Below are 11,014 nucleotides of genomic sequence, written 5' to 3'. Positions count from 1 at the left end.
CTCAGCCTGGAGAGAGAGACTGCCAGTTGCGTGTCCAAGCAGTGAGAAAAGGCAAAGTCCAACAAGGAACCAACAAGCCAACTACCCAACGGGTAACACAAACTCGGAAACCGTGTAGAGAAAAACAATGAATGGGTGGGTGCTGTGTCCCCCAAGGAAAGAGCGAGAAAGAGATTTTACTGGTAAGTTATACAAAAATCTCGTTTTCTCGCCCAGTTTCCTTGGAGGACACAGAAGACCTTGGGACGTTCAAAAGCAGTCCAAAAGGGGAGGGACCACAGCTCCAAGGCGAAGCACCCGAAGGCATCAAGGAACCGCCGCCTGCAGACCCAGGCGGACCAAGGCAGCATACGCCGAAGCCAGAGTATGCACCCTGTAGAACTCTGTAAAGCGTGCAAGGAAGACCTGTGGCCGCCTTGCTCAAATGCATGGCCGAAGCCCAATGCCTCCGGCCCAGGAGGCACCGACCGCTCTGGTGAAATGAACGGTGACAGCAAAAGGCAGAATCCTGCCCTCGGTGCGGTAACCTCAGCAATAGCCAATCTGATAAAGCGGAGGAAAACCACCCTGGAGTCCGTCAACTCTAAGCGCGGACCTCCAGGAAACCCAAGAGACCGAACGTCGACAAGAGTCGGAGATCTCCAAGTAAAACCGGCAAGGCCCAAACAACGTCCAAATCGGTGAAGTGTTGAAGCGAAAGGCAACACCACCTTCAGAAGGAAGGAACAAGATGTAGAAACAGCCCTGTCCTGGGAAAAGACAGAAGGCTCAGAACAAAAAGGGGCCATTCAGGCACCCGTCAAAGACACAACTGATACGGAAACACAACCGTACAGGACAGGCGGGGTAGAGAGAACTTCTGTAACGGCTCCAAGGAAAAGATTGGAGCGCCGAGAGCTCAGTATGTAGTTCCCAGGGCGGTACCGAAGGACAGTACATAGGAACCAAAGAGCCATTTCGAGTAAGAAGGTCTTGACAGGCCCAGAGGGCCGGGGAACGCTGGAAGAGGAAGAACAGCGCTGACACTTGACACCTTAAGTAAAGGAATCCCAGTCCCAGGTCCAGGCCGGACTGGAAAAAAAGACAGAACCATGGGGAGAGAAAAAGTCAGAGTGGGGAATGCACAGCTTCCCACAGAACCCCAGACAAAAAAACCATAAGTCTTACGACAGATCCTGGACGAAATACAGCCAGGAGCGGACAGTAGCGAACCCGCTGGAGTCGCCTGGCAAGCGGGCGAAAACCCAATGTGATCAGGCGCAGACCAGTAACACGGGCAGAAGTCGACAAAACTGGTCCCGTCGGCCCCCGAGCAACGTTGTCCCGTATCCACCCGTGGGGGAGCAGAAGGACAGACGGAACGGAACCAAAGGGTCCGCCCAGTATCCGCCAGATGCCAGGACAAGACAGGCTAAAGTCCATGCTGATGTAGCCATGTTCTACAGTCCCGGTGTGGGAGATCAAAGGACAATCTGGACCGAAAGGTAGTCCCCCCAAGTTACCGAGAAGGTAAGTCTACAGCAGGACCATTGTCTTAGAATGGACCACGCAATCTGCACTCAGCGGGAGGACAGAACGCGGTAGACTCGGTAAATAGGCACAGCTAATACAGCCAGTGTGAACAAGGGAGACAGTACGAGGCCAAAAGGAACACCGGAACCATCCACATGAACAACCATGCTCTCCCCAGAGGGGAGGACAGTGAAGGAACAGCCTCTGAAGTCTGGCGGGACAGAAGCCACATCGGAGTGATCTGTACCGAGCGGGAGCCAAACAGAGCCGGCGAGATAAGGTAGTCGAGACAGAGGCCGGCATAACACCCTCCAACCGAACGGAGGAGTGGGCAACAGGGAAGCCATAGGACAGCTCAAAAGCAGAACCCTGCTACACTGTGAGATGCCCGGTTCACCGCCTCGCAGAAGGCGAATACCCTGAAGAACCCAAGGTGGAGGTCCTCCGACCTGGGTAATCGAGCACCCAAGCGAATTTGGGTGACCTTCCCGAGAAAAGCGGCCCGCACCTGGTAGCAGATCAGACTGAAGCGTAGAGGCGCCAAGAGGAAGGACTCATACCACACTACATCCGAAGAGGAGGAAATTGCAGCAGGCAAGGGAACCGCAGTCCTGCCAGAGCCAACGAAGAATTCAAGGGGCGCTCCAGACAACAGCACTCTCGACCATGTGACCACTAGCGCAGGGAAGCAATACCGCGGAAGGACGAATGGGCACGCATCTAGGAACCACGAACACTCCCTGGGATGAAGGGCCAACTAAATGAATGAGTACCACCCAGCTCCGTGCAGCAGAGAGCAAGTAGAGCCCGTCCGGGTCAGGTGGACAGAATGAACTCCTTAGAGACGAGTGCAAGGCTTGCGGCAAGCATCGTATCCCGAGAAAACAAAAGTATGCCGCAGGAAGCAGATGAGGCATACGTACGAGCAGCCCGTAAGCAGTGAGAAGGCCAACCCACCTACAGGAGGAGAAGGCATACACGGCCCAAACAACGCACAAGAACGTCCGCTCACTGCAAAAAGGTTAATTCAGCGAAAAAGGGGGCTCGCCACAGAGTGCCACAGCATGTACGTAATTGCAAAGTGCAACCTGCAAGGGAGTTATGCACAAGCCTAGTATAGCAAGCGATGGAACGCAAGCAGTCCGCCCCGAAAGGGGGGAAATTGTATCTGGCAAACTGCAGTCGGCAAGAGTGCAAAGGCCGGTCCCAAAAGGGAGTGATGCCTAAGGCCGTACCTACTTCAGAGAAGCAGGACATACCCTATAATCCAGCAGGAACGCAGGAGGTCCACCTAGTGAAAGGGGAACATGCACAGGGTTATCCTAGCATTAAGTGAGTGTGCAATAATACACCCAACACTGACTTAGCGAGAGTGCAACTACTCTGCCAATGAAGGGGGACATGTACAAGTCCAGCACAGCCATACAAGGACAGCCGTGAATCTCATGAGCGTGCCAAATTCTGCCCATGGAATGTGGGGTGGTCACGCACAAGGCCAGCACCGTATCCAATGGGAGTGCAAGCGTTCCACCCATGTTAGAGGGCCATGCTCATGGCCAGCAAGGTATTCGGTGAGAGTGTAGCATGCCGCCCAGAAAAAAAGGGGGGGTAATGCACATGGCCAGCATCTCATCCAGGGAGAGTGCGTGCACCCGCCATGTATGGGAGTCATACACATGGCCAGCAACGTACTGGTGAGAGACAAACACAGTCAGTGAGAATGTGTGTATGTCACCTGAGGAAGGAAGGCATGCCCATGGCAGGCAGCGAATCCAGCGAGAGTGCGTACACCGCCCACGGAAGAGGGGTCATGCATATGGCCGACAGCGGATCCAGCGAGAGTGCAAGCACCCCGCCATGTATGGGGTACATGCACATGGCCAGTAACGTACCTGCGAGAAAACAACCACAGACAGAGGGATGTATGTATGCTGCCTGAGTCATGCCTATGGCCGGCAGCGAAACCAGTGAGAATGCAGCATAGTAACATAGTACATAAGTACATCATAGCCCATCAGAGAGAGTGCAGCGTTCCGCCTATGGAAGAGGGTCGTGCACATAGCCAGTACCGTATCCGGTGAGAGTGCAGTATTCCGCCTAAAAAGGGGGGTCATGCACATGATCGGCAACTAATCCAGTGAGAGCGCTGCGTTCCGCCCATGGAAGGGGGTCACGCACATGGCCGGCAGTGAATCCAGTGAGAGTGCAGCGTTCCGCCTAGAGAAGGGGGTCGTGCACATGGCCGGCAGCAAATCCATAGAGAGTGCAGCATTCCGCCTATGGAAGGGGGTCGTGCACATGGCAGCACCGTATCCGGTGAAGGTGCAGTATTCCGCCTAAAAGGGGGTCATGCACATGGCCAGCCGGCAGCCAGGGAGAGTGCAGTATCCCGCCTAGGAGGGGGGGATGCACATGGCAGGCACCATAACTGGAGAGATGATGAATGCTGCCTACGGAAGGGCCGCATGCACTTGGCCAGCGCCGTATCCTGGAAGAGGGCAGGAAAACCGCCTAAAAGGGGAAATGCCCTAGCAGCGACGCAGGTTGGGAGCGCAACACTATGCCGCCTGTGGAAAGAGGGCATGCAGACATGCAGCACTACTGATGAGGCTGCAGCGTCCTGCGCAGTCCAAAAGAAATCTGTTATTATTATTATTATAATATATATATATTTTTATTATTATTTCTTTTTTTTTTTAAAACACAGCCTCTCTGAGGCTAAAGGGGGCCACCATATAGGGGCACAGATAGTCAGGAAAAAGGAAAAAGGGGGGCCAGCCATACAGGCCCATTGGGATCCGGCCTGTACCCAAAGGGTTAACATGGATCCGGCCTGGAGGGCGGCGCTGCGATCCCCTGGGGGCGGAGGAACCTCCCGGCGGGAAGAATTCGCGCCTGGAGAAGTTCCCGCCCCCTCCACCAGAGGCCGGAATTTTGCGGCCTAGTAGGCCGTGAAGCCGGGGTCTAAATTTGCGGCGCCCGGTATGTACCGCCGGGACCTGAGGCGGAGTGGCGCATCAAACCGGCCGCGGGCCGGTTGGAATTGCGGCCCAGCAGGCCGCGAAGCCTGGGCCAAAATTTGCGGGGCTCCACCGACCGGCACCGACGGCCGGGGCCTGCTGGGCCTAGAAGTCAAGCCCAAAGCCGGCCGCGGGAGACCACCCCGCCGGCCGGAAGAGTCAGGGACCCGGAATGGCGGCCTAGCAGGCCGCGGAGCCTGGGCTAAGATTTTTGCGGCGCCCGGCCGCACCGGAATACCAATGTCGGCTGGAGGCGAGGCCTTACTCCACAGCCGTCAGGAGCCTCAGGCCTGGAGCAACACTCCGGTAGGAGATGTAGGGGGGGACCCAGAGACCGGGTGCCTGTGCTGATAGAGAAATAAACTATGTTGCCGCTTCTGTAGCTGGCTGTGGAGACAGCCACTGGCTGCATGTCTATGGGAGCCAGGCAGGGGGGGGGGGGGGGGCAGAAGGAGACATTGGGCACCCCAGGGGCCAGCATAGATCCAGCAGGGGACTAGAGGCCCAGTATGGGGGTCAGGCACGCAGGAGACCAGGGTGGGGGGGTGGGGGACGTAGGGCTGGAGAAGCCTCTCTCTTACCACAGCAGTCTTCACCCTCGGTCCATTCCAGCAGGGTCGCCCCTTCAGCTACTGGCACCGTAGTGGCAGGACGCTGGAAGAGGGACTTGGCGTGCGGGCGACCCTTGCGCTGGCGGGATGTAGGGGAGCTGGGCTGCCCTGATCCACCTTGTCTTCTGTGGGGGAGGCAGCAGTGCAGGTGACCGGCACTGGCGCAGCTCAACCCCGGGAGAACAGAGAGGTCTAGTGCGTCTCTGTTATCCCTGATGATCTGGAACAAACAGAAAAGAAAAAAGTAAAAATCTAAAATTTAAACAAGGAGAAACCAGCCCTGCAGAGCAGGGAGTGTCTTGCCTCCTTGGACACTAAGCAAAAAACTGGCAGTCTCTCTCTCCAGGCTGAGGGTATAGCTGTGGAGGAGGGGCTTAACAGCTTTCACTTAGTGTCACGCCTCCTATGGAGATGAGCTATACCCAAGGTCTTCTGTGTCCCCCAAGGAAACTGGGCGAGAAATAAGTGGTTTCATTTTTGCTTAATGAATATGATTCAAATATAAAAATGTTTTTGCTTTTAAAAAGAATCTATTGATCTCTTAACACAAGCGTCATATAATCTATGTTCACTACAGCACAATACATTGGTGAGGAGGACTAAAGATTATATGTCCGCTCTCTTGACATGTCTTATGTAGTAATTTATTGTATTCCCCATAAAATTGTGGAACATCACATATTAGAACTTTGCATTATATCATACCACTATTGTTCCCCTTTTATGATTTTGGCCTCATGCACACAGTCGTGCCGTTTTTTGCGGTCCGCAAACCGCGGATCCGCAAAAAACAGAAGCCGCCCGTGTTGCCTTCCGCAATTTGCAGAACGGAACAGGCGCCGGCAATATAAATGCCTATCCTTGTCCTGCAAAGCGCGGACAAGAAGAGGACATATTATATATTTTTAGCGGGGCCGCGGAACGGAGCCACGGATGCTATCCACATCTTTTGCGGCCCCATTGAAGTCACTGGGTCCGCATCCGAGCCGTCAAAACGGCGGCTCGGATGTGGACCCAAACAACGGTCGTGTGCATGAGGCCTAAGGTGTTACCATCTGCTGGTCTCTACACACACTGTCTAACCATTACAGACGGTGTGATTGACAAGAGGAATTGTATTACTCAATTGTCAATATATCAAACATTTCCAATGAAAAAAGGTTTGGCCGTGATTTATCATGCCTTCACTCCAGAATCCTGCCTTCAAAAAGTCACAAAACTAACTTTTTTGAATTTTTACACCACTTTTGAAATTTGGGTAGAAAAGTGGATGTGGCTAGCTATGTTAATTAGTTTCACTTCAGATTTATCATTCAGGCCTTTATTTTATTTTTTAAGTTGCAATCTCACTGCAGTAGGAGCGTGGAGTAAGAACTTTTTCTAGACAAAAGCGTTAGGCTTAGGCCTCATGCACACGAAAGTTGTTTATTGCGTCCGCAAATTGTGCGTCCGCTAAAAAAAAACGGATGCGGCATCCGTTTTTTTGGGAGGATCCATTTTTTTCCACAGATCCCTTGTAATAAATGCCTATCCTTGTCCGCAAATGTGAAAAAAGTAGGACATGCACTATTTTTTTTGCTGTAGGGAAACACGGACGGACGCGGAACACAAACTGATGAACTATCAGCATTTTTTTCTAAACCATTGAAATGAATGGGTCCCCATCCTATCTGCAAAAAAAAGGTTGTGTGCATGAGGCCTTAAAGGGAACCTGTCATCTGGATTTTGTGTATAGAGCTGAGGACATGGGTTGCTAGATGGGCCGCTAGCACATCCGCAATACCCAACCCAGTCCCCATAGCTTTTTGTGCTTTTATTGTGTAAAAAAAAATATTTGATACATATGCAAATTAACCTGAGATGAGTCCTGTATGTGAGATGAATCAGGGACAGGACTCATCTCAGGTTAATTTGCATATGTATCAAATAAAAGCACACAAAGCTATAGGGACTGGGTACTGCGGATGTGCTAGCGGCCATCTAGCAACCCATGTCCTCAGCTCTATACACAAAATCCCAGTGACAGGTTCCCTTTAAGGATAAGACAAATTTATCAAACCACCGGAGACCTTTGATAATGTGGCATAAAGTACGCCAATGCAAAACTGACTTCAAATAAGTAGTCCCAATATGTTAAATTCCCATCCGTTTCTTTAAAGGGGTTGTCCCATCTGGGACATTTACGGCAGATCTCTAGGATAAATGTCAGATAGGCGCTGGTCCCACCTCAAGAACAGAGCTCCTAAAGTGAAGGGAGAGCAAGCTGCACATGTCGGGCCACCTTTTATTCACCTTTATGGGACTCCTGAAAATAGTCAAGCATTGTATTGACTATTTTAAAAAATCCCATGGTGGTTCACCATGGTGGAGGTGTTGTCCCACTTGGGTGGCCTGCTTTCCATTCACTGTTATGGGAATTCTGAAAATAACCAAGCACACCCACAAGGCTATTTTCGGAAGTCCCATAGCAGTGAATAGAGAGCAAAGCCATACATACGCCATGCGCTCAAAGTTCACTTTGAGGTCCCTAGCAATACCACATAAATGTCTCAGATGGGACAACCCCTTTAAGATTCATTCTTTCTTTTGATTTACAGAAAAGTTAATACATTCAAATTGACAACATACACTGGAAGGTCATTACTGACAAACGCACAAATGACATTTCCAGGAAGCAAGGTTCTGCCTATAATATGCCTCAACAGTAGAAAAAAGGTGAATTAATCTCAAAATAGTTGTAAAGTCTTAACTCTGCCCACAGTAAAGAGCTACCTCTGCAGTTCAATCAATTGCAATTAGTGCCATTTAGGAATCGCACTGCGGCGCTGCATTAAAATGTTACGTATTTTACCTGTAAAGCTACAAAACATCAAATCTGCAAGGTTTAATGTAACCTTGCAAAATTAACACCTTGGTAGATAAGGATAGCTTTCTCTGTTGTGGCAACATTTTTCTTCTTCATATGAACTGCCCCATCAAGTGAAGCTTTTTACATAAAAATGAGATTTGTACTGTAGAAAGCAGCTGTTCAATCACATTCAACATTTGTTCACTTCTCACCCTATATACAAAAAAAATAAAAAATCTTAAAAAGTTCATACAAAGTTACAAAGAGGAAGAAACACATTTCTGGAGTCTTTAAAGGCATCTGAAATGCTGCTGTAATAAGGACCCACAACTGTATGTGTTTTACATCTAATGATTCAGAAGTTCTTCCTTCCATTTTGACTTCCATCTAGAAAAGTTGGGGAGAATCTCCTGCAATGTGATTATCTTCCTGAATGTCAGCTGGTAGCAGATACTACATAGCTGTAAAGTCCATTCCACTGCTATTACCAAATACTGCAATAAGACATTGTCCTCTCCACTGTCGCTCATGGTGTGAAATTGCATTCTTTTTTACAGAAGGATCTGTGCAACGTATGGAGAGTGGGTGCTGGCAATTGCAGCAAGTAACGGAAGATCACTAGATTCAATTCTGGAAAAAAAAAAAAAAAAAAGAAGAAAAAAAAAACCATTAGTGCCCTGAACCAGAAAAGTTTTGACCTCGTAAGCAAAGATGCACACACAGGGAATATTTGCAGTCAGTTTCTTGGGTCTGTGTTGGCGTACTTTATGCCACACTCATCAAATATCGCATGTTGTTTGATAAATTGTTCCATAAGTCTGTCACCTAATTTGCACCTATTAAACCACTTGTACTGGCCAGCAGATCATTGCAGATGCATTCCACACATACCTTTTACTCTTCTGACAATGTTTGCATCATCTGGAAAAAGTCATTTCAATCCTTCCGATAATGACTCCAAAGTGACCAGCGGGCTTAGGTTCTCAAAGTAATTCAAATAAATAATGAAGTCTCTGTATAGGGTATTAGTCCCCTCAAGCGCTGCAAATCCTAGGACAATGTGGGTAAAAGAGTCTGCCAAATACAGTAATAGAAAAAAGGATTGCGCTGCAGGAGAAGATTCTTTTCTCTTTATGTCAGTTCCCTTTCTTTTATATCCGAAAAAGGTCTTCAGCTAATAGGACCACATACACACTTCAAATCTCAACAGTGGCATGGAAACCTGTAATGTAGTGAAAAAACGACCTATGGTGTAGTATGCTCCAAACACTTATCGCGCCTTGTGAATACAATATACTCACAAAACTCCACTTGTAAAACGCGTGGATAAAGGTCTCTACGGTATCTTCTATCGGAGAACTCTGTGGTGAAAAAACGCACTATGGTGTAGTATGTTCCAAACACCTATCGCGCCTTGTGTATAAGATATACTCACAAGATTCCACTTGTAAAATGCGTGGATAAGGATCTCGTCGGTGTCTTCTATAGGAGAGCTCTGATAGTATAGCGGGCATAAGCCTGGAGCCGTCAATTCAGCAGGTCTTCATCCAAACCGCGATCCAACCAGTAGAGTGCTGCTTATTAAGGATAACACCGGACTCCCACTTCCAAAGATCTGCTCTGAAGCTCACAGGTTCCTGTGAGCTTCAGAGCAAATCTTTGGAAGTGGGAGTCCGGTGTTATCCTTAACCGCCTCCGGACCGCCTAACGCAGGATTGCGGTCCGGAGGCGGCAGCCCTGCGCTCAGCGACGCATATACGAGTCATCTCGCGTGAGCCGAGATTTCCTGTGAACGCGCGCACACAGGCGTGTGCGTTCACAGGATCGGAAGGCAAGAGAGTGGATCTCCAGCCTGCCAGCGGCGATCGTTCGCTGGCAGGCTGGAGATGCGATTTTTTTAACCCCTAACAGGTATATTAGACGCTGTTTTGATAACAGCGTCTAATATACCTGCTACCTGGTCCTCTGGTGGTCCCTTTTGTTTGGATCGACCACCAGAGGACACAGGTAGCTCAGTAAAGTAGCACCAAACACCACTACACTACACCCCCCCCCCCTGTCACTTATTAACCCCTTATGAACCACTGATCACCCTATATAGACTCCCTGATCACCCCCCTGTCATTGATCACCCCCCTGTAAGGCTCCATTCGGACGTCCGTATGATTTTTACGGATCCACTGATACATGGATCGGATCCGCAAAACACATACGGACATCTGAATGGAGCCTTACAGGGGGGTGATCAATGACGGGGGTGATCACCTCATATACACTCCCTGATCACCCCCTGTCATTGATCACCCCCCTGTCATTGATCACCCCCCTTTTAAGGCTCCATTCGGACGTCCGTATGATTTTTACGGATCCACTGATACATGGATCGGATCCGCAAAACACATACGGACGTCTGAATGGAGTCTTACAGGGGGGTGATCAATGACAGGGGGTGATCACCCCATATAGACTCCCTGATCACCTCCCTGTCATTGATCACCCCCCCCGTCATTGATCACCCCCCTGTCATTGATCACCCCCCTGTAAGGCTGCATTCAGATGTCAGTATGTTTTTTACGGATCCACGGATACATGGATCGGATCCGCAAAACACATACGGACATCTGAATGGAGCCTTATAGGGGGGTGATCAATGACAGGGGGGTGATCACCCCATATAGACTCCCTGATCACCCCCCTGTCATTGATCACCCCCCTGTAAGGCTCCATTCAGACATTTTTTTGGCCCAAGTTAGCGGAAATTATTTTTTTTTTCCTTACAAAGTCTCATATTCCACTAACTTGTGTCAAAAAAAAAAATCTCACATGAACTCACCATACCCCTCACGGAATCCAAATGCGTAAAAATTTTTAGACATTTATATTCCAGACTTCTCACGCTTTAGGGCCCCTAGAATGCCAGGGCAGTATAAATACCCCACATGTGACCCCATTTCAGAAAGAAGACACCCCAAGGTATTCGCTGAGGGGAATATTGAGTCCATGAAAGATTGAAATTTTTGTCC

At 49.6% G+C, this 11,014-nt stretch overlaps 1 protein-coding gene across 4 annotated transcripts in view; it reads right to left on the bottom strand.

Moving 5' to 3' along the window:
• Positions 1-7,141: 7,141 nt before the first annotated feature.
• The window catches only part of FNIP1 (folliculin interacting protein 1), a 238,247-nt gene continuing 234,374 nt past the window's right edge, over positions 7,142-11,014 (bottom strand). For all 4 annotated transcript variants that reach the window (XM_040405021.1, XM_040405048.1, XM_040405039.1 and 1 more), the window contains one exon: positions 7,142-8,621. In XM_040405021.1, coding sequence (XP_040260955.1) covers positions 8,543-8,621 — 79 coding nt within the window. In that variant the 3' untranslated portion in view covers positions 7,142-8,542. The remainder of the gene's footprint in view (positions 8,622-11,014) is intronic.

The sequence above is a fragment of the Bufo bufo genome, chromosome 1 (assembly GCF_905171765.1).
Source record: "Bufo bufo chromosome 1, aBufBuf1.1, whole genome shotgun sequence".
Taxonomy (NCBI): domain Eukaryota; kingdom Metazoa; phylum Chordata; class Amphibia; order Anura; family Bufonidae; genus Bufo; species Bufo bufo.
Note: the sequence above shows the minus strand (reverse complement) of the source record. Positions and strands in the feature narration are given on the sequence as shown.